Source organism: Pseudorca crassidens, chromosome 10 (genome assembly GCF_039906515.1).
Source record: "Pseudorca crassidens isolate mPseCra1 chromosome 10, mPseCra1.hap1, whole genome shotgun sequence".
In the NCBI taxonomy this organism is placed as follows: domain Eukaryota; kingdom Metazoa; phylum Chordata; class Mammalia; order Artiodactyla; family Delphinidae; genus Pseudorca; species Pseudorca crassidens.
In genome coordinates, this window is record NC_090305.1 from 23,245,695 (window position 1) to 23,271,970 (window position 26,276).

The 26,276-nt window shown below is 50.3% G+C and overlaps 3 protein-coding genes and 1 non-coding gene across 6 annotated transcripts in view; 3 read left to right on the top strand and 1 right to left on the bottom strand.

Annotated features, from left to right (window-relative positions):
• The window catches only part of AIF1 (allograft inflammatory factor 1), a 1,774-nt gene extending 438 nt beyond the window's left edge, over window positions 1–1,336 (top strand). The window contains exons 3-6 of the mRNA XM_067752534.1: window positions 21–87; window positions 433–474; window positions 664–826; window positions 1,131–1,336. Of these exons, the coding sequence (XP_067608635.1) occupies window positions 21–87; window positions 433–474; window positions 664–826; window positions 1,131–1,215 (357 nt within the window). The 3' untranslated portion in view covers window positions 1,216–1,336. The remainder of the gene's footprint in view (window positions 1–20; window positions 88–432; window positions 475–663; window positions 827–1,130) is intronic.
• Window positions 1–9,410, bottom strand: part of NCR3 (natural cytotoxicity triggering receptor 3) — a 21,723-nt gene extending 12,313 nt beyond the window's left edge. The window contains exons 1-2 of one of the 2 annotated variants that reach the window (XM_067752527.1): window positions 9,133–9,410; window positions 8,053–8,190 (exon numbers count right to left, since the gene is read on the bottom strand). In XM_067752527.1, the coding sequence (XP_067608628.1) occupies window positions 8,053–8,164 (112 nt within the window). In that variant the 5' untranslated portion in view covers window positions 8,165–8,190; window positions 9,133–9,410. Of the gene's footprint in view, window positions 1–8,052 lie in introns of both variants that reach the window. The other variant, XM_067752525.1, reaches the window with a different exon arrangement.
• A 209-nt stretch (window positions 9,411–9,619) lies between these two features.
• PRRC2A (proline rich coiled-coil 2A) lies at window positions 9,620–25,333 on the top strand. 2 transcript variants are annotated; one of them, XM_067752485.1, is made up of 31 exons: window positions 9,620–9,810; window positions 11,630–11,804; window positions 12,317–12,494; window positions 12,860–12,959; window positions 13,054–13,126; window positions 13,466–13,609; window positions 13,755–13,906; window positions 14,102–14,181; window positions 14,331–14,473; window positions 15,148–15,238; window positions 15,351–15,567; window positions 15,984–16,458; window positions 17,031–17,221; window positions 17,445–17,739; window positions 18,114–18,324; window positions 18,526–20,391; window positions 20,901–21,172; window positions 21,371–21,501; window positions 21,741–21,870; window positions 21,978–22,063; window positions 22,260–22,493; window positions 22,640–22,780; window positions 22,888–22,959; window positions 23,078–23,245; window positions 23,446–23,528; window positions 23,712–23,922; window positions 24,020–24,118; window positions 24,258–24,470; window positions 24,584–24,678; window positions 24,789–24,879; window positions 24,999–25,333. In XM_067752485.1, the coding sequence occupies exons 2-31, from the start codon at window positions 11,693–11,695 to the stop codon at window positions 25,137–25,139; spliced, it is 6,495 nt and encodes a 2,164-aa protein (XP_067608586.1). In that variant the 5' UTR covers window positions 9,620–9,810; window positions 11,630–11,692; the 3' UTR covers window positions 25,140–25,333. The 2 variants fall into 2 exon arrangements, with proteins under 2 accessions (XP_067608586.1, XP_067608587.1); XM_067752486.1 differs by lacking the exon at window positions 9,620–9,810 and having other exon boundaries at window positions 11,770–11,910.
• On the top strand, window positions 11,987–12,117 carry LOC137233185 (small nucleolar RNA SNORA38). Its single transcript, XR_010947351.1, has one exon. It is a non-coding gene; the product is annotated as a small nucleolar RNA SNORA38 (small nucleolar RNA).
• Window positions 25,334–26,276: the final 943 nt, after the last annotated feature.

The window sequence follows — 26,276 nt, forward strand, 5'->3', positions numbered from 1 at the left end:
GTTCTTGCTTTCCCCCACAGCAATTCCTGGATGATCCCAAATATAGCAGTGACGAGGACCTGCCCTCCAAACTGGAAGCCTTCAAGAGTGAGGGGAAAACTATAGGGGTGGAGAAGTGGGTGAGGAGGGTAGGATTTCCCCAGGAAGAGAGCAGACGGCAGAAACGAAGTTGACTTTTGGGGTGGGAAGAAGGAAGGCTGCCTCTGTCGCCATCCTGGTTATAGTCCCTTTCCCCGGACTGCCCCTCTCGGGAGCCCCTCCAGTTCCCTACACCGTACCAGGGCCCTCAGCCTCCCAACCTCCACACTTCCTCTGCCTGCCCCACCTCTTCTTCATCTCCCCCCCTACCTAGCGCTCGGTCAGTCCCTACCCTGCCCCTGCCTGGGACCCTCCAGCCAGTGCTTACCCTCTCTGCTTTCTCCCCTCACCCAGAGAAATACATGGAGTTTGACCTGAATGGAAACGGAGATATCGGTGAGAAAAGGGTGATCTTCGGGGAGTGTGCAGATCTAGGAAGAGGGAGGTCTTTCCCACAGTGCTCCATTCCCAATGGTTCGGGAGAGGGCCCATCGACCAGGGTAGGAAGGGGAATGGGAATGAGGAGGTAGAGGCAACAGAGTGAGAGAGGCTCCCCCTCTTCTTACCTCCATCCTCTGCCTCTAGATATCATGTCCCTGAAGCGAATGCTGGAGAAACTTCAGGTCCCCAAGACCCACCTGGAGCTAAAGAAATTAATCAGGGAGGTATCCAGCGGCCCTGGGGAGACTTTCAGCTACTCTGACTTTCTCAGGATGATGTTGGGCAAGAGATCTGCCATCCTAAAAATGTGAGGGTCCAGTTCCAACCTCCCCTATACTTACCTGTTTTCTCTCCCCCCACCTCCATCCCCAGGTCCACCTTCTACACATTACTCAGCATGCATTTCTCTTCCGTCTTTTGAGAGACCCTTCTAAGGTGCTATCCTCATCGGTGGTCTGGTCCCCAACAGCCCCCAGTACTCCCACTCCTGCCCTTTCTCCTTCTCCCACCCTAACAAACCTCATCCTTTTTCTGGACTTTCACAGCAGCCTAAAATTCATTCTCTTGAGAGGACTGTCCCCTGATCCCTGTGTCTCTTCCATCTCAATCAGGATCCTGATGTATGAAGAGAAAGCAAGAGAACAGGAGAAGCCAACGGGTCCCCCAGCCAAGAAAGCTATCTCTGAGTTGCCCTGATTTGTGGTGAAGGAGATGTGGTGGGATTGAAGGGGCTTCTATGACTCCAACATGGAAAAAGAACACAAAATTGTGAGCCAGAGCTAAACTAATTTAAATAAACTATCCTCCTTCAGATCAACAGATCAGCTTGGTCACTGTTTGGGGGATTTTTTTTTCCTGGGTTTGGGAAGGAGTGAAGCATCTTTGAGGGAAGGGTAGCAAGGATTTGCCCATATGAGCAATCCATCAACAATTCTGTAGCATGTCTACTACAGCAGGTGGTTTTGTACACCAAGGGGGATTCCAGATGTATAAGATAGCCTTGATCTCCCTCAAGGAATTTAAGTGAGATGAAAAGACATGTACAGACAAAAAATATATCATCCAAGCTCATGATGAAGAGCAAGGATTACCTTGAACCAACATTCTCTATGACTATAAGCTTTGTAACCTCAATGATTATTCATCCTCTCTGAGTCTTTCATTTGAAAATGAGAGTAATATGATCTACCCTGCAGTGCCTGACATATCATAAGCCCTCAATAATGTTTAAAACTTGAATGAATGGATGGATGGATAGATGAAAGAACTGGTGTTACTGAATTAAGCAAAGGATTCACGACACTATAAAGCCTGATAATTTAAGTGAAAATGAGTCTTGAGGTCCTGTTGGGGACAAGCTACAACAACCGAGTCTACCTAATAAAAGGAAAAGGGGCTTGTATTAGGAGAGTACTGAGGGCAGATTCTGAGCATATAGGATCCCTGGATGGCAGAAAGGGTTAAAAAGCCAGTTCCAGGGAAGGCAGGAGCCTGAGAGTTCCCAGGCCTTTGGTGAGGCTATTCCTGGACTTTTCCTCCAAGGGATCCAGATGCATTAATTCCAGCAACTCCCAGTCATTGGCCACTATTTCAGATTTCCTTACTCCCTGGAAAGCAAGAATCGAATTGGTCCAGCTTGTTTCATGTACCAACGACAGATCAGGCCCCTAGGGCCACTCATTTTGGCCCTTTCCAATGGTAAAGCCAGGTTGGCATCCTAAAGAGTGCTACAGTAAATGTATAGGACTTCAGATGAGGACGAGATCAATGTGGGTTCAATAAAATATCTGAATATAACAAAATTAATAGCTAAGCTTTACTGAGCACCTACTATACACTGGGTAGATGCTTTCTGTGTATTAATTCATTTAATCTTCTCGACAACTCTGGCGACAACAAGGAGGATAGGAAGGATCTGGAGCTTAAACAATTTGTTCATTCAGGATAAATAAATTGGGTTATATTTACACAATGGACTACTATTATATAGCAGTAAGAATGAACAGACTACAATAACATGCAACAATGTGGATAAATTTCATTAATACAATGTTGAGCAAAAGAAGACAGACATAAAAGAACCCTTACTGTACAATTCCATTTATATAAAGTACAAAAACAAGTAAAACTAATATATATTGTTAGAAGTCAGGATAATAGTTAGCCTTGGGGGAGGGCAGTGACTACAAGGGGCCCTCGGGCAGCTTTTGTGCTAGTTAAGGTTCCGTTTTTGGTTACATGTTTTGCTCAGTTCATGAAAAGCTATCAAAATTTCATATATTATATATATAATACACATATATATTACACACTTTGATAAGAAGAATTTTTTTTTCTTTTTTGGCTGGGTTGGGTCTTCATTGCTGCATGCAGGCTTTCTCCAGTTGCAGCGAGCAGGGGCTACTCTAAAGAAGATGTAAAAAATCACTTATTGGACATTAACTATGTTCCATTCCCTATTCCAGGTGCTTGGGATAGAAGAGTGAACAAAACAAAGATCCCTGCCTTTGTGAAGTTTACATTCTGTTGTGGGAACTGGTGTGGGAGGAGGACAGACAATAAAAAGTAAACATAATTTAAAATTTATATGATCTATTAGAAAATGACAAGTATTATGAAAAAAAGAGAACGTAGAGCAGGTTAAAGGGAATGAGGGGTGCCAGGATGGTCAGGGAAGATTAAAATTTTGAAAGGGTAATCAGGAGAGGCCTCATTGAGGAGGTGACCAACACTGGGCAAAAACTTCAAGGAAATAAAGGAGTGAGCCATGCAGGTTTCTGCGGGAAGAGTCAGTTGGGCAGAGGGAAAAGGAGCAGAAGGGCCCTAGGGTAAGACAGGTCTGTGCAGATAGGCAGAGCAATAAAATCAGAAACATAATAGAGGGCCAAGTCATCTAGGGTCTTGTGGGCCACAGTAAGGACTTTGGCTTTTATTCTGAGAGAAATGGAGAGGCAATGCAGGACTTTGAGCAAAGGAATGCTTTGAAAACTCCTCTGAGAAAAGGCCCCACTCTGACTGCAGTATAGAAAATAGACTGTAGGAGCAGGGGTAGACTTAGGAAGACCAGTTAGGAGGCTGTTACTGTAACCCAGGTAAGAGATGAGGGCGGCTCAGATCAAAGTGGAAGCAGTGGAAGTGAAGAGGTTGGATTCTGGATAATTCCTCAATATAGGATTTCTTGTCTGATTGAAAGTGGAGTGAGATAAAGAAAGGAGTCAATGAAGTTTCCAGGATTCTTGACTTAACTGGAATTTTTTAAAATTAATTTTTATTGGAGTATAGTTGCTTTACAATATTGTGTTAGTTTAACTGCAATTTTTAAATTGTCATCAGCTGAGATGGTGAAGGCTGTGGATAGAACAGGTATTGGAGGACCGGAGATCAAAATGTTCAGTTTTGGATGTACTGAATTTGAAATGATCTGTTAGATACCCAAGAGGTGATGTCAAGTACATAGCTGTGTATACAAGTCTGGAGTTTTGGAGTGAGGTCTCTGATGAATAGACACATTTGGGAGTCATCAGCATATAAACTTTATTTCAAGCCATGAGACTGATGCTCTTGGCAGTTTGGGTAGAAGGTGGGGATGAAGGCTTGACTGGAGTGGGTTTAAGAAAGAATGAGAGGAGAGACATTGGAGACAGTGTGTATGGATAGGTCTTCCAAGAAATTCTGCTGTGGTAACTGACCTGGGAAAGGGGACACGAGTATCATTTTGAAAGTCTGAGAGGGACTTCCCTGGTGGTGCAGTGGTTAAGAATCCCCCTGCCAATGCAGGGGACACGGGTTCGAGCCCTGGTCTGGGAAGATCCCACATGCCGCAGAGCAACTAAGCCCGTGTGCCACAACTACTGAGCCTGTGCTCTAGAGCCTGCAAGCCACAACTACTGAGCCTGCAAGCCACAACTACTGAAGCCTGCGCGCCTAGAGCCCATGCTCCGCAACAAGAGAAGCCACCACAATGAGAAGCCTGCACACTGCAACGACTAGACCCTGCTCACCACAACTAGAGAAAGCCTGCGGGCAGCAACAAAGACCCAACATAGCCAAAAATAAATAAATTAAAAAAAAAAAAAAGAATCCGCCTTCCAATGCAGGGGATATGGGTTCGATCCCTGGTCCGGGAACTAAGATACCACATGCCATGGGATAACTAAGCCAGCGCACCACAACTATTGAGCCTGCACACCACAACTAGAGAAGCCTGTGTGCTGTAACTAGAGAAGCCCATGCACCTCAACAAAGAGCCCACATGCCGCAACAAAGACCCAGCGCAGCCAAAATAAAAAATTAAAAAATATATAAATAAAAATAATTTAAAAATAAAAAGAAAGTTTGAGAACTGAAGTCATCTCAACCATCTTTAATGAGCCTCAGGATAAAATTCTTACCAGAGTCTTGCTAAATTTTCTGCTCTCATTTTCCATTATGGACAGTCAGTCCTTTAATTTAGCCACACCAGCCTAGGCATAGGTTCCAAACCCATGCCTCTGCTTATCAGTTCACTGGGCCCAAGATGTGCACTCTCTCCTCAAACTTGCTAAACCTTTTTTTTTTTAATTTACTTATTTATTTGGCTGCATCGGGTCTTAGTTGCAGCACACAGGATCTTTGTTGTGACATGCGGGATCTTTCGTTGTGGTGTGCGGGCTCCTTGTTGCAGCACATGGGCTTTTCTCTAGTTGTGGCGCATGGGCTACAGAGCACATGGGCTCGGTAGTTGCAGCGTTCAGGCTCTCTAGTTGTGGCGTGTGGGCTCAGTAGTCGTGGCATGCAGGCTTAGTTACCCTGAGGCATGTGGGATCTTAGTTCCCTGACCAGGGATCGAACATGTGTCCCCTGCATTGGAAGGTGAATTCTTAATCACTGGACTACCAGGGAAGTCCCCTGGCTAAATTTTAACTAGTTCTTCATATCACTTAATAAGAGTCACATTTTTCTAGAAGCATTTCTGAACCTGCTCAGGCACAGTCTGATTTTTATTCCTCTACTTCTATAATATTCTGCGCATATCTCTGGTGCCTTCAGAACATCGTTGTTGACAATGGGTCACTTAAAAAATCAAAGAGGAAATTTTTAAAAGCTGGAGACAAATGAAAACGAAAACACAATGATCCACAATCTATGGGATGCAGCAGAAACATTTCTAGGAGGGAAGTTTATAGCGATACAAGCCTACCCCTGGAAACAGGAAAAACCTCAAATAAACAATCTAACTTTGCACCTAAAGGAACTAGATAAAGAAGAACAAACAAACCCCAAAATTAGTAGAAGGAAAGAAATAATAAAGATGAGAACAGAAATAAATGAAATAGAGACAAAAAACAGAAAATATTAATGAAAGAGCTGTTCTTTGAAAAGATAAACAAAATTGATAAACCTTTAGCCAGACTCATCAAGAAAAAGGGAGAGGGCCCAAATCAATAAAATCAGAAATGAAAAAGGAGAAGTTACAACTGACACCACAGAAATACAAAGGATCATAAGAGATTTTTACAAATAATTACACGCCAATAAAAAGGACAACCTAGAAGAAATGGACAAATTCCTAGAAATGTACAATCTCCCAAGACTGAATCAGGAATAGAAAATATGAACAGATCAGTTACCAGTAATGAAATTGAATCAGTAATTAAAAAAAAAAAAAAAGCCTCTCAACAGACAAAACTCCAGAACCACAATGCTTCTACCAAAGATAAATTCTACCAAACATTTAGAGAAGAGTTACCAGGGCTTCCCTGGTGGCGCAGTGGCTGAGAGTCCGCCTGCCGATGCAAGGGACAAGGGTTCGTGCCCCAGTCCGGGAAGATCCCACATGCCGCGGAGCGGCTGGGCCCGTGAGCCATGGCCGCTGAGCCTGCGCGTCCGGAGCCTGTACTCTGCAACGGGAGAGGCCACAGCAGTGAGAGGCCCGCGTACCGCCAAAAAAAGAAGAGTTACCATCCATCCTTCTCAAACTATTCCAGAAAACTGCAGAGGAAGAAACACTTCTGAACCCATTTTATAAGGCCAGTATCACCCTGATACCAAATCCAGATAAAGATATCACAAAAATAAAAATTATAGGCCAATATCACAGATGAACCGAGATGCAGAAATCCTCAAAAACTATTAGCAAATGGAATTCAACAATACATTAAAAGGATTGTACACCATGATCAAGTGGGATTTATCCCAGGGATGCAAGGATGGATCAATGTCCATAAATCAGTCAATGTGATACACCACATTAATAAACTGAGGAATAAAAATCATATGGTCATCTCAACAGATGTAGGAAAAGCTTGTGATAAATTCAACATTCATTTATGATTAAAACTCTCCAGAAAGTGGGCACAGAGGGAGCATACCTCAACATAATAAAGGCCATGTATAACAAGCCCACAGCTAACATCATACTCAATGGTGAAAAACTGAAACATTTCCTCTAAGATCAGGAAGAATACAAGGATGCCCACTTTCATTCAACATAGTATCGGAAGTCCTAGCCACAATAATCAGACAAAAAAAAAGAAATAAGAGGAATTCAGATTGGAAAGAAAGAAGTAAAACTGTCAGTTTGAAGATGACATGATACTATACATAGAAAATTCTAAAGATGCCACAAAGAAACTACTAGAACTCACCAATGAATCTAGTAAAGTTGGAGTATACAAAATTAACATATAGAAATCTGTTGCATTTCTACACACTATCAATGAATTATCAGGAAAAAAATTAAGAAAACAATCCCATTTACAATCACATCAAAAAGAATGAAATACCTAGGAATAAATCTAACTAAGAAATGTAAGATCTGAAACCATAAAATTTCTAAAAGAAAACATATGGAGTATGCTCTGTGACACCAATCTTAGCAATATTTTTTTGAATATGTCTCCTCAGACAAGGGAAACAAAAGCAAAAATCAACAAATGGGACTATATCAAACTAAAAATCTTTTGCATAGCAAAGGAAACTATCAGCAAAATGAAAAGGCTGCCTACAGAATAGGATAAGATACTTGCAAATAATATATCTGATAAGGGGTTAATATCCAAAATACACAAAGAACTCATACAATAAAAATAAAAAGATTAAAAAATGGGCAGAGAAGGAAAAAAAAAAAGGGGACTTCCCTGGTGACGCAGTGGTTAAGAATCTGCCTGCCAATGCAGGGGACATGGGTTCGAGCCCTGGTCTGGGAAGATCCCACATGCCCCAGAGCAACTAAGCCCATGCACCACAACTACTGAGCCTGCGCTTTTGAGCCCGTGAGCCACAACTACTGAGCCTGTTTGCCACAACTACTGAAGCCCCCAAGCCTAGAGCCCGTGCTCTGCAACAAGAGAAGCCACCGCAATGAGAAGCCTGTGCACCTCAATGAAGAGTAGCTCCCCACTCGCCGAAACTAGAGAAAGCCCGCGTGCAGCAACAAAGACCCAGCACAGCCAAAAAATAAACAAATTTATAAAAAAACAAAACTTACAGAGAAAGAGATCAGATTTGTGGTGGGGGGTAAGGGATGGATAAAGGCAGTCAAAAAGTACCAGCTTCCTTGGGCTTCCCTGGTGGTGCAGTGGTTGAGAGTCCGCCTGCCGATGTAGGGGACATGGGTTCGTGCCCCGGTCCGGGATTCCGCGGAGCGGCTGGGTCCGTGAGCCATGGCCGCTGAGCTTGCGCGTCCGGAGCCTGTGCTCCGCAGCGGGAGAGGCCACGACAGTGAGAGGCCCGCGTACCGCAAAAAAAAAAGTACCAACTTCCAGTTATAAGATAAATAAACACTAGGGATGTAGCGTATAGCATGATAAATATAATTAAAACTGATGAAAGTTGTTAAGAGTAAATTCTCAGAGTTCTCTTCACAAGGAAAAAAATACATTTTTTCTATTTCTTTAAGTCTGTAAACTATGAGATGATGGATGTCCACTAAACATTGTGGTAATCATTTCATGATGTTGGTAAGTCAAATCATTATGCTGTACCCCTTAAGTTTATATAGCGCTGTGTGTCAATCATATCTCAATAAAACTGGAACAAAAAACCAACGTATCACTATTGGCTCATCAATTGTAACAAATGCGCCACGCCAGTGCACGAAGTTAATAATAGGGAAAACTGAGGCAGGGGAAGGAATATACGAGCATTCTCTGTACTTTCTGCTCAATTATCCCGTAAACTTAAAACCGCTCTAATAAAAATCTATTTTATACATTTTTAATGGTTAAAAAAACATAGCTGTTGAATTATTTGCTGAACGGGTAGTAGGAGCAGAGTAATAGAGTAATAGGAGACAAAGGAGGGAAATGGTACTGCATTTCGTAGAATTAAACTCGTTGTGAAGCGAATGCAAACTGCTAATAATATCAGATATACAAATATATTCATGAAAATTGTAGATTATAAAATTAAATGCCCGTCTTAGTCATTGGTTACCACTATTTTGATGAACAGGTTATTCGTAGCCTATCTTTGTTCAAATGATTTGCATATATTATGCAAATAAGTAGAACTACCCACAGAAGGCATATGCTGTGTGATGCTCGCCCCTGGCCCCTTGGATTGGCCCGTCAATCCACCTTATTTGCATGACGTGATTTAATAAATGAAGGCCCGCCCCCCCGGTGCTTTCACCTCTCGCGAAGAGAAGCGTGAGTTGGGACTCTTCCCTGGTTACGTAAGCTCCGCCCTCCGGCAAAAAAAAACCCTTCCGCCCAGTCTTCCAGCTCCGTCTCCTTCGCCGAAAGCGCCACGAGCCTAGGATCGTTTCCTTCCACTTTCGGCGTCCCTACGTCTCTCCGTTCCCATCTCTCCACAAACGCACGACGCACGCTCCGCCTCTTTCTCCCCCTATTTGTCGTGCAAATTCTGCGCCCAGGCCGACCGGCGCCGCATTCCCGCCCCCTCTACACGTCTCAACGGCCGACGCCGGGGGCCTGCCACTTCAGCCAACCGGCGTCCTAGCGCCTGTAAGTCCCTCCTCTTTATGCAAATAGCCTATATCAGCTTCGCACGCTCTGCTTTTTTTAATAAGGATAGCCCTGGAAGTAAAGAGGGATAGGGTAGAAAGCTCCCCGCCCTTTATGCAAATTAAGGGGCGTGTTTATGCGCGGTGGGAGGCGGCGGGGGGGGCGCTCCCGGGGGTGGCGGTTGCCCGGATGGGCCGTTAGTCGGGGCCCAGCCGCGGAGTGAGCGAGGGAGACGGGAGGAGCCGAACCCGGCGCCATCCGCCGCCATCCGCCCCCGCCCCACCGCCATCCCACCCCGGGGAGCCCCTAGGCCCCGGTCCCGGACCCCCGCGCACCCGGCCAGGTGAGTCTGGGCGAGCCGAATGCTAACGCCCTTTTCCGGCGCGGGAGCAGCGGTGGCAGCGGCAGCAGCGGCGGTGGCGGGCCGGGGGGAGGAGAAGCTGCCATTAGCCGCCGCCATTTTGTCCTCCTGCTGCCGGGCCCTGCCTGCCCCTCCCCCTCCGATACTCCCACCCTGGGACCCGCACTTCCAGCCCTTCTCTGAGTCTATGGCCTGCCCTTACCCACTCACCTTATGGCTTCATGGGGCGACCCCCCACTCCTGGGCCGTAACCCCCCCCGCCCCCCGTTGCGCTCCTGGCCTTTCACCCGTATTTGTGGTCCCCTTCCCTGCCGCCGCTCTAGGGTGGGCCGCGCCTGACTGTCCTCTTCTCCAAGAGTCTCCCTTCCTTCAGTGGACCCCTCCCATCATCCAGCGCTAAGGTTCCCCCTTCTTGACGCCCCACTTCGCGTCGAGTCACTCCCACTCTGGAGCCCTGCTTTTATCCCGCATCTGTGCTTTCTACGTTCCTCAATTTCTTTTCTGCTTTTTTCATGTTTCCTTTCTTATCTCCTGTCTATCCCAACCCCGCCCTTTCTCCTGGGTCTCTTGACGTTGCTCCCTTACTTTGGTCTACATCCTTTTCCTACCATTCCCGCTTACGTGTATTATTTCCCACCTGCTTTCGTATTAATTCTCTTTTATTTTAGTTTCTTCACTATTTTTCTGTCCCTTTTTCCTTCATAAATTTATTTTCAAAGACTGGCCTCCTTAAACACCTTAAAAGCAATCCTTATCTAACCTGTCTTAAAGTTCTTGATTTGGGTTATCATCCTGGTCCTGTCTGGGTGTCTCACCAACTCCCATCTCTTTCCTTTACACCATTCTCTATAAACGAATGCCTTGTCACCCAGGAACTGACCGATGTTGGAGAGTTTGGCCGGCTTGGGGAGCAAGGGGTATTAGGGAAAGAAATGACTGCCGATGTGTGTTTTTACTGGGGGTAGGAAAATGAAGTTGGTTCCGGCCTCGGCCCCATGGTTACATGGTATGCTTGAGGTGGGTCCATAATGCTTTGTTTCTGTCACATCTACATAGGGTAAACCAGAGCCCACCAGTATTTCATCTGCAGACAAAAATTTTTCCAGGAGCTGGGATGGGGGCAAGTGTAGGAAAAGACAGGCTATCCCAAATACTTGGTTCTATAGCTTGGGAGTATGTAGAGCCCCATTTGTTCCCTCAGGAGTTCTCTTGCACCAGCCCCCAGTCTGGCTGAGCAAGCTCATAAAATCCTTAAACTCTGGCATACCTTCCTGCAAACCTCCTCGGATGGGAGTGAGGCGGCTGGGAGTAGAACCTGGCACACAGGAAGCTGGTATCTAATAAGTAGGGGATCTAAAGCTCTGTTCCTTACATGATGGAGCTGTATGCGTCTTTCTGGTCTCTGGAGCTTGGACTTGCCCTTTTTTATTGTAGGTCTCTGAAATGATTTTGGTGGAGAGAGATTATCACTTGTGGGCATAACGAAGAGGCTGCTACACTTTATATAGGCTGGTACAGAGGGAAGAGTGTTTGTATTAGGAAGATACTGGATTTTTATTTGGGTTTCCTTAGCAAGAGATGTCTAGGGGAAAGAGGGAACATGGCATTTGGGCTCTGTGGGGAGCTAAGTAGATAATGGTTGCTTAAAGCGACTGGGGTGTTTGAATAGGCTGGAGGAAGAGACACTAGAGGGCCACATATCTGGGCCCCTGATGAGAATAAAAGGGAGCCTACGAGTCTAAGCTTCTGGTGGAGTCTCTAAATGGAGCAGAGACTGAAACACTTGGTATCTGGCCCACAGGCTCCGGCACGTTTTGGGGGAGGTGCCTGCAGGACCCAACGTACTCAATGAGCTTCCAGCGCAATGTCCGATCGCTCGGGGCCGACTGCCAAGGGGAAGGATGGAAAAAAGTATTCCTCGCTCAACCTGTTTGATACATATAAGGGCAAGTCCTTAGAGATCCAGAAACCCGCTGGTGAGGGTCCTGCAATGATGTTCCTAATTATAGGAGGCTGGGCATGAATGGGGCACATATTTCAGAGCTCTTCGAAGGGAAACAACTATGGTACATACATCCAAAGGTTAGAGAAACACTAGAGACTTTCTAATTTTATCTTGGGTCCCATGGGGATGTTGCGCTTTGGGTGAACACCAGTACCCTCCTACAAAGGCGTGTCTGTGGTTTCCCGTCTTTGGACACGTAAGAATTGGAGGCAGAGAAATGTGGACTTGGAGAAGTCTGGGGCCAGCTTGCTCCCTGTAGGCTCAAGATCAACCATCCCACATAGAAGTATTGAATGTAAAGCATCTCAGCCTTCTTTCCTGATAGAATTTCAGAGGTTGCCTAGGGCAAAGGGAGGGAAGGTTTCTAGGAGAAGTTTGGTTTCTAAGAGAAGATATTGAGGATGTCTAAATGGGACCTAGGGTAGGATGCTGTCAGATCTCTTATATAAAGCATTTTTCACTCTCTTTCCACCTTTTCTCCAGTTGCCCCTCGCCATGGCCTGCAGAGTCTCGGGAAAGTTGCCATTGCTCGGCGTATGCCACCCCCAGCCAACCTTCCAAGCCTGAAAGCCGAGAACAAAGGCAATGACCCCAACGTCTCACTAGTGCCGAAAGACGGAACAGGATGGGCAAGCAAACAGGAGCAGTCCGACCCCAAGAGGTAGACAGAGACCTGGGGGACTTAGAGTTATGAATATTTTAACTTTGAACTTCAGGATGAATGGGGGCTTGGTCTAGCCTGGCCACATGAGAGTCAGAGACAAACAGGGAAGACCCTGTCCTGCCTATTGTAGGACTCCTGTTAGATGACTTATGAATGGTACCTTTAGCTTTCTGTCAGATGTAAAGAAAGCTTGAAGAACAAAGGACAGCCTATGCAGGGTGACGAGCTTATGGTATTTTGCCCTAATACGTTTTAAAAGTAGGGAGTAGACCTGGGTTCAGTTCCTGTCCTCCACCAGTTGGAGAAGCAGTGGAGCTGGAGCCATCTCAGACTCTAACCTTCTCATCCTACCATCCCCTCAGTTCCGATGCCTCAACCGCTCAGCCGCCGGAATCGCAGCCACTGCCGGCTTCACAGACGCCTGCCTCCAACCAACCGAAACGACCCCCAGCAGCCCCCGAGGTATCTGAAGAACTGGATGTTATTTAAGGGGCAGGGGCAAGAATGGCTTGAAGCTTCTCATCCACGTCACCATTTATTATCTCTGCTTCCCCAGAACGCTCCTTCGGTTCCAAGCGGGGTAAAGTCCTGGGCACAAGCCAGTGTCACCCATGGAGCACATGGAGATGGTGAGTGCAGGGCTATTTGGGGAGGTCTCTTTGCGCACCATAGTAGGCAGGAGTCCTGCACTGTACCTCCACTGTACCTCCTCATTCCTCTTTGGCTAAATTTTGGATCCCATATTCAAGTTTCATGGGACACACATGAGCAAGTTTGTCTCAGAATTAACTGAACGTGAGGAGGATGTCCCAAAACTGACCTTTTTTCTTGGGGAATGAACATGTAGTACGTAGGGGGTGAGTTTGGAGGCAGAACTGGATCTGCTACCTATCAGACCCTTCCACTCTCATGGTGCGTCCTCAGTAAATGTACTTGTGTCTCCTACTTTTGCACCTCAACACCAACAGGTGGAAGGGCATCAAGCCTACTGTCACGATTCTCTCGAGAGGAATTTCCGACCCTGCAGGCGGCTGGCGACCAGGACAAGGCTGCCAAGGAAAGGGAGTCTGCCGAACAGTCGTCTGGGCCCGGACCAAGCCTCCGCCCCCAAAGTGAGTGGCCGCCATTAGTGAGTGAATGAGTGGTTACCTTTTGGCCAGGACATTATCTTATTCCATCTCAGAGTTAGGTGCTAGCTTATTCATCTTTCTCCCCATCATTTTCAGCTATGTTCTCTCTGCCTTTTCCAAAATACAGATTCTACAACTTGGAGGGACGGAGGTGGGCGTGGCCCTGATGAGCTGGAGGGCCCGGACTCCAAACTTCATCACGGCCATGATCCCCGGGGTGGGCTGCAGCCTGCAGGCCCACCCCAGTTCCCTCCCTACCGCGGAATGATGCCGCCTTTCGTGAGTTTGGGTATCTTGTTTTGGATTGGTTGTGCTGGAAGTTAGAGAGTTAGGAATTAGGGCTTAGTTTTTGGAGGGGACACATGGAAAGCAGGGGCCTGTGACATATAGTGAGGGTGGGAGGATAATAGGTTTAGGGAGCTGGTAGGCTATTTGACTGTCCCTCTGAGCAGCTACTATTGGGCCCTTTTGCAGATGTATCCCCCATATCTCCCGTTCCCTCCGCCCTATGGACCCCAGGGGCCTTACCGATACCCCACTCCTGATGGGCCCGGGTGAGTAATCTAGGTCTGGGTTTGTGGTTGGGGACAGGGGAAGCCTATTGGGGAGGAGATGGTTTTCTAGCCAGGAGGCTCAGTCTCGTATGTGATTATACAACATGCTGTCTTTTAACCTCTTCTCCCCTTTGCTTTTTCATACATAGCCGTTTCCCCCGTGTGGCAGGCCCCCGAGGTTCAGGGCCACCAATGCGCCTCGTAGAACCTGTGGGTCGGCCTTCCATTCTTAAAGAAGATAATCTCAAAGAGTTTGATCAGTTGGACCAGGAGAATGATGATGGTTGGGCAGGTGAGTGGATACTAAGGACCAAGTATTTTTGTTTTGGTTTGGTTTTGGTTTGGGGTTTTTTTGTTTGTTTTGGTTTTTGGTTTCGTTTGGTTTTTGGCTGCACTACACAAGTTATGAGATCTTAATTCCCCTGCCAGGGATTGAACCCAGGCCCTTGGCAGTGAAAGTGTGGAGTCCTAACCACTGGACCGCCAGGGAATTCCCAAGTATTTTAGTTTTAAAAAGCAAAATCTGATGAGGAAAAAACGGGTTATACAGGACTTCTCTGGTAGTCCAGTGACTAAGACTTCACCTTCCAGTGCAGGGGGTGCAGGTTCGATCCCTGGTCGGGGAGCTAAGATCCCACATGCCTCACGGCCAAAAACCAAAACAAAACAGAAGCAATACTGTAACAAATTCAATAAAGACTTTAAAAATGGTCCACGTCAAAAAAAAAAAACGGGTTGTATGGGAGAAAAGCAGACACTGAAAGGTAGGGGAGATACGTGGAAGAAAGCCAAGTCCTGGTAGAGAACTAAGAGGAGTGAGAATGAGAGTCATGGTGGGGATCTGGATGTCAGTGGGAGGAGGGCAGTTGGCATTAGTAGTACATCCTATCACAGTTCCTGTGTTCCAGAAAATATGAGATTGGAGAGCAGAATGCTTGGGTTACCACTCTTCACTGTTCTCCTCAGGGGCCCACGAGGAGGTCGACTACACTGAGAAGCTCAAGTTCAGCGATGAGGAAGACGGGCGAGACTCCGATGAGGAGGGAGCTGAGGGCCAGTGAGTTCGGGCCCTCTGGGGAGAGGAGGGGGCTCTGTTTCTCTCATGGTAATATACTCTTAAAGGAGTTGGGTTGCAGCTGATTGTAATTCCACTGTTGGTCTACTCACAGCAAGGAGTCCCAGTCAGCTGCTGGTGAGGAACGGCCCCCTGAAGCAGATGGCAAAAAGGGCAACTCCCCCGGCAGCGAACCACCCCCTCCCAAGACGGCCTGGGCAGAGACCTCTCGGCCTCCAGAGACAGAGCCGGGGCCTCCTGCCCCAAAGCCTCCCCCACCCCCACCTCACCGGGGCCCCACCGGGAACTGGGGCCCCCCTGGGGACTACCCAGTGAGTGTCTACAATGAGGGGTTGAGAGGGTCAGTTGTGGGAGATTAGTTTCAGCTGAGTAATTGAAGCAGTAGTAATAAGAGGAAGCTGGAGGGAGGACCGAAAATGGGCTGCAGGAAATGTAGAGCTGTGGAGCATCTCTGGAAAGGTTTGGAAAATCGTCGGTGTTAGGCGAGTCTGGGTGAAAAGAGAAACTGGGATGCCAGTTAGGAAAAACAAGGAGACCTGGATGTTTGGGTCTCTGAAAGAGAGGAAACAAGACTAGGATCATGAGTTTGTCCCTACCCTGAGAGGCCATCAGCCCCTAGGCCTGGTCTTTGCACCTGCAGCTAGAGACAGTTGATCAGTCTGTGAAAGCGATCATAAGAAACATAATGACTGATACCTCTGGCCCTGCTGGGTCTGCCCACTGACAGGATCGCGGGGGCCCTCCCTGCAAGCCCCCAGCACCCGAAGATGAGGATGAGGCTTGGCGGCAGCGGCGAAAGCAGTCTTCATCTGAAATCTCCCTGGCTGTGGAGCGAGCCCGGCGACGGCGAGAGGAGGAGGAACGGCGCATGCAGGAGGAACGCAGGGCAGCCTGTGCCGAGAAACTCAAGCGACTCGATGAGAAGTTTGGGGCACCTGACAAGCGGCTCAAATCGGAACCTGCTGTACCACCTGCTGCCCCTCCTGCCCCCGCTCCACCACCTGCGGCCCCCAAAGAACTCCCCGCACCTCCAGCTCCTCCACCGGCACCAGTCCCGACACCTGAAAAAGAACCAGAAGAGCCGGCACAGGCCCCTCCTGCCCAGTCCACCCCCACTCCAGGTGTGGCTCCAGCTCCCACCGTAGTGAGTGGTGGTGGCAGCACCAGTAGCACCAGCAGTGGCAGCTTCGAAGCCAGCCCAGGTATGGAGATGGTGATGGGTACTACCAGGTGCCAGATCTCTTATCTGCTTGGGGTTGAGGGTGCAGGTGGTAAGGATGTGAGTAAAGGAAATAGAAGGCAGTTGTTTTGGTTTATTGGACCATCGGTGGTAGGATCGAGAAGGGTCTTTTCACTTGTATGGACATCCTAGGGGGAAAGGTTTTGTTACTTGAATTCTGAATAAGTAGTGACCTGAAACCACTTCCCGTAGGCCTAGAGTGGAGCAAGGCTGAAGAAAGTGTCTGTTACTTTTGATGGTCTCATGGGAAGTTAATGCCACCACCGTTGGCTTTTGGGAGACCATGAAGTGTTTTCATGGGTTTTAAATGGGATGGTCTTAACCTTTAGTGGGGGACTAGAGGTGAGAGCTGAAATTATGAGGGTGTTCATGGAACCTTTAGTGGGGGAGCTAGAGGTGAGAGCTGAAATTACGGGGGTGTTCATGGAACCTTTAGTGGGGGAGCTAGAGGTGAGAGCTGAAATTATGGGGGTGTTCATGGAATATCTGTCAGGGGACTAGACCACTTTGATGAGTATCTTTTCTTTCATGCAGTGGAACCCCAACTACCCTCAAAAGAGGGTCCTGAACCACCAGAAGAGGTTCCTTCTCCTGCCACGCCCCCAGCCCCAAAGGTGGAGCCCAAGGGTGATGGTGTTGGTCCTACCCGGCAGCCCCCCAGCCAAGGCTTGGGCTACCCCAAGTATCAGAAATCATTGCCTCCTCGTTTCCAGCGGCAGCAGCAGGTGAAACTAAGTTACTTCCCCTCTTAAAGGCTGCTTTTCTTGGATTTATCCTATCCATGAGTTACTTTCTGGGACTCTCTACCATTTCTCTTTCCTTTGTGTCCCCCTAGTTTCCATCTAGTCGAGGTGTTTGTCGCACTTGCCGGTTTTTGGTTTTTGTTTTGTTCGTTTTTTTTGTTTGGGGCCTTTGATGCCTCTCTCATCCCCTTTTGTCTTTCCCCAGGAGCAGCTCTTGAAGCAGCAACAGCAGCAGTGGCAGCAGCATCAACAGGGCTCCGCCCCACCTGCCCCAGTGCCCCCATCACCACCACAGCCTGTGACCATGGGGGCTGTGCCAGCTCCACAGGCTCCTCCACCACCCCCCAAGGCCCTATACCCAGGTGCTCTGGGCCGGCCCCCACCCATGCCCCCTATGAACTTTGATCCCCGCTGGATGATGATTCCTCCTTATGTGGACCCCCGGCTCCTTCAGGGCCGGCCCCCTCTGGATTTCTATCCTCCTGGTGTGCATCCCTCTGGTAAGGGGCCATAGAAGAGGGAGGGGATGGTGGACCCCTTAGTCCTGGGAAGTGGGTATCAGCATCTTGCTACGGGGATGAAGGGCCACCAATTAAGAGGGGAGCCTAGCACTGCTGAGATACCTCTTTGTTGTAGAAATGAAACAGTGGTCCTTCTTTAACTGGAATTTACCTGGGTGGGGGGATTAATTGGATTCATCTCTAGGGAAGCTTAGTGGGTAACTGTGTTTCAGGAGCGTGGGCAAGGCCCCGGAGATGGAGGTGCCGACATTGACTGGGCTGACATGGAGGATTAACTGGGGAGATGCTTTTTGGGCTGGAGGGTTTGTAACATAAAAAAGGGGGGTCTTTCTCATACTATTTTGTTTCCTCAGGCCTGGTTCCCCGGGAGCGCTCAGACAGTGGAGGCTCAAGCTCAGAGCCATTTGAGCGCCACGCACCCCCACTCTTGCGGGATCGCGGCACCCCACCAGTGGATCCAAAGTTGGCCTGGGTAGGAGATGTCTTCACCACCACACCTGCTGACCCCCGCCCACTTACCTCACCACTGCGCCAGGCTGCTGACGAGGATGAGAAGGGGATGAGGTGAGTCTGAGTAGAGAAATGGGTGGGTTTCCAGTGAAAATATCTAGGCTAGGAGAAAAGGTACTTTGGGTTATCAGTGAAGTGATAGGGTTAACGTGAAAGGAGTGTCTGGGTTATAATAAAGTGTTCTCTTTCCCCATCTAGTTGGGTTTCCTCGTCTTAAGATACTTAATTTCCATTCTTTTCTGTCTCCCTCTTCAGGAGCGAGACCCCTCCAGTACCTCCCCCACCACCCTATCTGGCCAGTTATCCGGGCTTTCCTGAGAATGGAGCCCCTGGGCCCCCAATCCCTCGCTTCCCTCTGGAGGAGCCAGCTCCCCCAGGGCCCCGTCCACTCCCCTGGCCCCCAGGCAATGATGAGGCAGCCAAGATACAAGCTCCACCACCCAAAAAGGAAACCTCCAAGGAGGAGACTCCACAGCTGACCGGGCCAGAAGCAGGTCGAAAGCCTGCCCGTGGAATTGGAGGCCAAGGTCCCCCGCCACCTCGCAGAGAGAGCCGCACTGAGACCCGCTGGGGCCCTCGTCCAGGCAGCAGTCGTCGTGGAATCCCTCCAGAGGAGCCAGGGGCCCCTCCCCGCCGCGCTGGGCCTATCAAGAAACCCCCCCTGCCTGCAAAAGTCGAAGATCTGCCCCCCAAGCCCCTCGAACAGGGGGATGAAACCCCCAAGCTTCCAAAGCCAGACCCGTTGAAGACGGCAAAGGGGAAGATAGGTGGCCCCAAGGAGACCCCACCCAGTGGGACTCTTTCCCCTGCCCCAAGGCTTCGGAGGGACTATTCCTATGAGAGAGTGGGTCCTACCGCTTGCCGGGGTCGGGGCCGAGGGGAGTATTTTGCCAGAGGGAGGGGTTTTCGGGGCACCTATGGGGGACGGGGGCGGGGAGCCCGAAGCCGAGAGTTCCGTAGTTACCGGGAATTCCGAGGAGATGATGGGCGTGGAGGTGGGGCAGGGGGACCAAACCATCCTCCTGCTCCCCGAGGCCGCACTGCCAGCGAGACACGGAGTGAGGGTTCAGAGTATGAAGAAATCCCCAAGCGGCGCCGGCAGCGGGGTTCAGAGACAGGCAGCGAGACCCATGAGAGTGATCTGGCCCCCTCAGACAAGGAGGCCCCGACACCCAAGGAAGGAGTACTTACGCAGGTCCCTCTTGCTCCCCCACCATCAGGAGCACCCCCTTCACCAGCCCCAGCCCGCTTTTCCACTGCCCGAGGTGGACGAGTCTTCACTCCCAGAGGGGTGCCATCACGCCGGGGTCGAGGGGGAGGGCGGCCCCCTCCCCCCATTTGCCCAGGCTGGAGCCCCCCAACCAAGTCTCTGGCTCCAAAGAAGCCTCCAACAGGTCCTTTGCCTCCAAGTAAGGAACCTTTGAAAGAGAAGCTGATCCCAGGGCCCCTGTCCCCCATGGCCCGAGGAGGCAGCAGTGGAGGCAGCAACATAGGCATGGGTGTGGAAGACGGAGAGCGGCCCAGAAGGAGGCGACATGGGAGGGCTCAGCAGCAGGACAAACCGCCTCGTTTCCGGAGACTGAAACAGGAACGGGAGAACGCTGCCAGGGGGGCTGAGGGCAAGACCTCTTCCCTTGCCCTTCCAGTCTCCACTCCTGGACCGGAGGAGGCCCTCACAACGGTAGCAGTGCCCCCACCACCTCGCCGGGCAGCTGCTAAGTCTCCCGATCTGTCAAACCAGAACTCAGACCAAGCCAATGAGGAATGGGAGACTGCCTCAGAGAGCAGTGACTTTGCCAGTGAGCGCCGGGGTGACAAGGAGGCTCCGCCAGCAGCACTGCTAACCCCCAAAGCTGTGGGGACTCCCGGAGGCAGTGGGGGTGGAGCTGGACCAGGCATTTCAGCCATGTCCCGTGGAGAGCTGAGCCAGAGAGCCAAGGATTTGAGCAAGCGGAGCTTCTCGAGTCAGCGGCCAGGCATGGAAAGGCAGAACCGGCGCCCAGGCCCAAGCAGCAAGTCTGGCAGTGGTGGCGGTAGCAGTGGAGGTGGCGGGGGTCCTGGAGGGAGGACCGGCCCAGGGCGAGGGGACAAGAGGAGCTGGCCCTCTCCCAAGAACCGAAGGTGGGTACAGACAGGTGACTAAGTTTATTCTTAGGGTTAAAAAGTTGGGGGAGGGGAGAAAACCTGGGGGAAAGGTGTGGTTGGGTGCTGTGGACTGGAGTGTGAGATCTGAGGGCGCAGGGTAAGCTTTTAGGCACACTAGGTTATCCATGTCTAGGTAAAGTAGCTGGAAAGCAGTTGACAGCGTTGGGAACACCCATATTCCTTGCTTTCTCCTTGATCTTTACAAGTAGAATTCCTTGGAAGTGCTCAGAAATGGGGAATTCCCTGGCTGTCCAGTGGTTAGGACTCGGTGCTTTCACTGCTGGAGCCTGGGTTCGATCCCTGGCTGGGGAGCCGAGAATCCCATAAGCCGCACGGTGTGGGGGGGTGGGGGAAAGTGCTCAGAAACGCCTGGATTTTAGCGCAGAGGACTGGTTGGTTGAAGGTGGAGAGATAGAAGAGATTGGACTTGTAGGGAAGATATAACAATTCTGTGCATACTGGAACAGATGCTCTGTTTTCTTCAGCCGTCCTCCAGAGGAGCGTTCCCCAGGGCTCCCTCTGCCTCCCCCACCCCCCAGCAGTTCTGCTGTCTTCCGCCTGGACCAGGTTATCCACAGCAACCCTGCTGGCATCCAACAGGCTCTGGCCCAGCTCAGCAGCCGCCAAGGAAGTGCAGCTGCACCAGGGGGCCACCCAAGGCCCAAGCCTGGGCCTCCCCTCACCCCCCAAGGCCCTTCCCCTCGGCCCCCAACCCGGTATGACCCTCAGAGGGCCAACAACAATGACGTCAATTCGGGTAAGCTGGAGGGGCTGAGGGTGCAAATGTCTCCATCCCCAGAGAAGGCCAGGTGCTGAAGGGGGAGGAATCTGGCCTGGGAGCCCTGATGCTGGGTGTCTGCACTGAGGGTGGAAGGGTTGGGAGGTGGAGTACAGAGGGAAAAACTCGGTTCAGTGATAGAGCAAGACATGCTGACGGATTTCCCCTTTTCCCCAGACCCCCACTTGGAGGAGCCAGGGCCGATGGTCAGGGGGGTGGGCGGGACTCCCCGGGACTCTGCCGGGGTTAATCCCTTCCCCCCCAAACGGCGAGAGCGGCCTCCCAGAAAACCGGAGCTGCTGCAGGAGGTGAGGGATGGGGCTTGAGGTGATGTTTCACTGCTCTCACTTTCAAAGGTTTTCACTTACGTTTTCTTCACTCTTTTTCCTATTTCTGTCATTGTGTTTTTACTCCAAATTCTCAGCGTTAGTCGCTGTGTATCTCCCACGTCTCCCTTTTTCCCCACAACTGGGGCACTCTGTCTCAGGTGCTTACATTCCCCAGTTCCCACCTCATTCATGTTTTGCTTCTGGTCTCTCACCTTTAGGAATCTTTGCCACCTTCTCATAGCTCTGGATTCTTGGGCCCCAAACCCGAGGGCCCAGGCCCTCAGGGAGAGTCCAGAGATGCAGGAACAGAGGCCCTGACCCCTCACCTCTGGAATCGTATACATACTGGTGAGTTAAGCTGAGCAGAAGGAAAGGACTGTGTTAGAGGGCTTAGAGAGCGAGGCGCGCCGCAGAGCCATTTTCTCTCACTCCTGTTGTGTTGGTGCTCCTCCCAGCCACTAGCCGGAAGAGTTACCAGCCTGGCTCCATGGAGCCTTGGATGGAACCCCTGAGTCCTTTTGAGGATGTGGCTGGCACAGAGGTAAGTGAGGGTGGGAAGGAGTGTCTGAGCTGGGATTTTATTGAACACTGGTCATACTTCCCCACCTATGCTGGGATGAGTATGGGGCTGTTGCATCACGTAGCTGCCTACTTTGTGTAGTTTGTCTATGTGTGTACCACAGTCAGGTATTGGGGTGGTTTCTACTCTGACCTAACTCCTTCTCCACTCCTCTCAGATGAGTCAGTCTGACAGTGGGGTGGACCTGAGTGGGGATTCTCAGGTGTCATCAGGTCCCTGCAGCCAGCGAAGTTCCCCTGATGGAGGACTCAAGGGGGCAGCAGAGGGGCCCCCCAAGCGGTCTGGAGGCCCCTCCCCCCTGAATGCTGTTCCTGGTGAGGGTCCACCTGGCTCTGAACCCTCTGAACCTCCTAGGAGACGGCCACCTGCCCCCCACGATGGGGACAGAAAGGTAAACGACCAAGAAAGGATCAGAAGAATGTTTCTGGGACTTTGACTTTGGCCTTACCTTTGCCTCCCCTTTCCTCTGCCTGTGTGTGCTGATTGGGGCTTCCTTTTCCTTTCCCCAATCCTACTTCACTGTGTTGCCCTACCCAGGAGCTGCCCCGGGAGCAGCCTCTGCCCCCTGGGCCCATTGGCACAGAACGATTGCAGCGTACAGACCGAGGCCCAGAGCCTGGCTCCCTCCGGCCATCCCATCGACCTGGTCCTCCAGTCCAGTTTGGTACCAGTGACAAGGTCTGTGTAGGCTAGATCTGGGTGTCTTGGGTTGGGTGGACTAGAAGTGGGATGTGGAGGACACATGTCTGAATCATGGGACAATCTCTCCTGCCTCATGATCACAGGACTCGGACTTGTGCCTAGTGGTGGGAGACAGTTTAAAAGCAGAGAAGGAGCTAACGGTATCAGTCACTGAGGTAAGTGGGAGAGTGAGGTTTTGGGGAAAGACCTTAGACTTCTGGAGAAGGCGTCTGGGAGTGACTTGGGCATCCAGGTTGCCCAGATAGCCCCCTTGACAAGGCTTGTCCTTCCCAGGCCATTCCCATAGCCCGAGACTGGGAGCTGCTCCCCAGTGCTTCTGCCTCAGCTGAGCCACAATCCAAGAACCTGGGTTCTGGGCACTGTGGCCCAGAGACCAGCTCCTCAGGCCAACGCTTGTACCCTGAGGTCTTCTATGGCAGCCCTGGGCCTCCCAGTTCTCAGGTAGGTCCTACTTCCTATCCCAAGACCCCTTTCTGCCCCTTTCTGTAGTCTCCTAATATCAAACCTTTCCAATTTGTAGTTTTTAACACTTTTTTTTTTTGTCATTTCATTTTTCTCCCTGCTTTTGCTGTAGTGGGTGGGGTGAGTGAGCTTTTCTTGACCAGGAAAACTGGAGCTATTCCATACTTGCTCTCCTGCAGGTTTCAGGGGGAGCCATAGACTCTCAGCTACATCCCAACAATGGAGGTTTCCGCCCTGGGACACCCTCATTGCACCCTTACAGGTAAGACTAGATCTCTGTGGATCTCAGAAGGAAATGGAACTGTGTTTCAGGGGAAGAAGGAAGGGGAATACATTTCTAGGGTACCTGGCGGCTAGTGAACTTAACAGTACTGCTCAGACTAAAGGAGTAAATGACTTTGGCTTCCTGATGCCTTTCCTCCACCTTGCCCCAATTTCTTTTCAGATCACAGCCCCTGTACCTCCCCCCAGGCCCAGCCCCACCCTCGGCACTGCTCTCTGGGGTAGCTGTCAAGGGCCAGTTTCTGGATTTCTCCCCACTGCAAGCAGCAGAGCTGGGGAAGTTGCCAGCTGGAGGAGTTCTCTACCCTCCACCTTCCTTCCTCTACTCTCCAGCTTTCTGCCCTAGCCCTTTGCCAGACCCACCCTTGCTTCAGGTAAGAAGAGGTGGGGGTGTGCTGGGCTTAGGGAGTTAGGGGTGGGGTGAAGAATGCTTTTGGGGGAGTTGACTTATTCCTCCCTGTTCCCCAACAGGTGCGACAGGATCTGCCATCCCCTTCAGACTTTTATTCTCCTCCTCTGCAACCTGGTGGCCAAAGTGGCTTCCTCCCCTCAGGGGCCCCTGCCCAGCAGGTACCTTTTATCTTCCCAGTTCCCTTTTGTTCTGTTCTCCTCCAACTTCTAGCTTTTTTTGTTACCTGTTCGGACTCTCTGCATGGTTTTCTGACATTCCTCCCTGCCCCAACACACACTCCCATGTTTCTCGTTACAGGTGCTTCTACCCATGGTGGACTCTCAGCTGCCTGTGGTGAACTTCGGCTCCCTGCCACCAGCGCCGCCTCCTGCCCCACCCCCTCTTTCTCTGTTACCTGTGGGCCCTGCTCTGCAGCCCCCCAGCCTGACTGTGCGGCCCCCACCTGCTCCTGCTACTCGGGTGCTGCCTTCACCTGCCAGGCCCTTCGGCCCTAGCTTGGGGCGAGCAGAGGTAAGGTACAGGAACTGAAGTGCTAGGGAACCCCAAGAGTTAGGGGTAAGGATTTAGCATCTCGAGATAAAAGCGTTGAGAGGCAGGATGCTTATGAATTTTTTGTCCTTCAGCTGCACCCAGTAGAACTAAAGCCGTTCCATGATTATCGAAAACTGAACAGCAACCTTGGGGGACCTGGGTCATCACGTACTCCTCCAGCTGGAAGGCAAGAGAAGGGAATGGGGATGCAGACTGCCTATCCATCCCCAAGGACTTACTTTCTTTGGGGACCAGGGGGAGGTCTTAAGGTTGCCTCAAATGCCATTCCTCCTTCAGGTCTTTCTCTGGCCTCAACTCCCGTCTCAAGGCCCCACCTTCCACCTACAGTGGAGTCTTCCGCACCCAGCGCATCGACCTCTACCAACAGGTGAAGGAGAAACCCCTGTGGTCTCAAGTCTTAATTTAAAAGTCACCACCTGAGTTCCTGTCCTTTCATCCCTGACCTCCCTGTTTGACTTAACTCTTCCACATGTACCTGTCCCCCAGGCCTCCCCACCAGATGCCCTGTGCTGGACGCCGAAGCCTTGGGAGCGGACGGGGGCACCTTCTCGAGAAGGGCCATCCCGAAGGGCAGAGGAGCCTGGGCCCCGAGGGGACAAGGAGCCTGGATTGCCCCCACCCCGCTGAGGGAGTGCCCTTTGCCCCCCCCCCCCGGGGCTTGTATATAGATTATAAATATATAAGGGGGAAAGGGGCGGGTGGGGAGGGGTTGTGGGGCTGGGGCCTCACTTCCCCTCCTCCCCCCTCCCCTGGTCCCCTATCCCTGGGGCCGTTTGTTAAAAAAGAATAATAAAAGGATTAAAAAAATATTTCCAAAATGATTTTGGGGATGGGTCAGTTGTTTGCAATCTCCTGTGTCATGGTTCAGTGCCACGTGATCTGTAGAGTGGTTTCAGTCAGGGAACCATTTCCCATTTACCTCAGTGATGTAACAGAACTACCTCAGAACAAACTTTTGTTGTATCTTTAAAGTTCTGTGGGCCAGGAATTAGAGCTGGGCTCCCTTGGGCAAATCTTGTGCCAGTGAGTGAGGTTGGTTGGTAACCAGTCAGTCAGCACCTGAGAGCTCCTTGGCCCTATAGGGCTTTTGCTCACATGTCTGGGGCCATGGTGGGACATCTGGAAGGCAGAACTCCATTGGGTTGTCAACCACTGTCTCTGCATGGCTTCTCTGGCAAGATATCCTGAGTCATAAGGCCTTTTAATGTCCCTCCCTGAGTCAGTGTTCCAAGAGGTCTGGGCAGAAGCTGCAAAGCTTACAACCTGGCCTTAGGTTTCTGCCACGTTCTATTTGCCCAGCACAAACTAGCTAAAAAGGGGAAGGGACAGCAGAGAATTTGCAGCCACATGTCCCTTTGGTCGTGTCTACAAAGAAAGGAAGTGCCTTTATAGCTGTCACATGTGTTCAAGCACAGAGCTTGAACTTGGTTGGGCTCCTTGAACTGGGTAGAACAGTTCTACCATAGTCAAACTTGGTTGAGTTACGCTGGTACCACTGCATGCTAGTCAAGACTACAGGTCTGCAGCTGCTTGGCAATTAAATGGTTTGAGAGCCCTATCCTAGCATGTACTAGGATATAGGTTTCTTTAAACCATGTAGGTTTCTTTCATCTCATTTACAGTTTTCCTTGAAAATGGCTGACCTCAAAACAAGCAGGCTTGTACACTTGTGCTGCACGAACAGTAAAACATCATACTGCACATCTGCTCGTGGTGAAACGTTAAAAGCTGTCTAGTATAGGTGGGTTCCTGGGAATTAATTTA

What these genes read in the sequence shown, in the direction of transcription:
- PRRC2A (XM_067752485.1), top strand. Translation starts at nt 11,693, where the DNA reads ATGTCCGATCGCTCGGGGCCGACTGCCAAGGGGAAGGATGGAAAAAAG. An exon ending in GAGCAGTCCGACCCCAAGAG is followed by an intron (nt 12,495 to 12,859) that starts GTAGACAGAGAC and finishes CCATCCCCTCAG; the next exon opens with TTCCGATGCCTCAACCGCTC. An exon ending in TAACGGTATCAGTCACTGAG is followed by an intron (nt 22,960 to 23,077) that starts GTAAGTGGGAGA and finishes TGTCCTTCCCAG; the next exon opens with GCCATTCCCATAGCCCGAGA.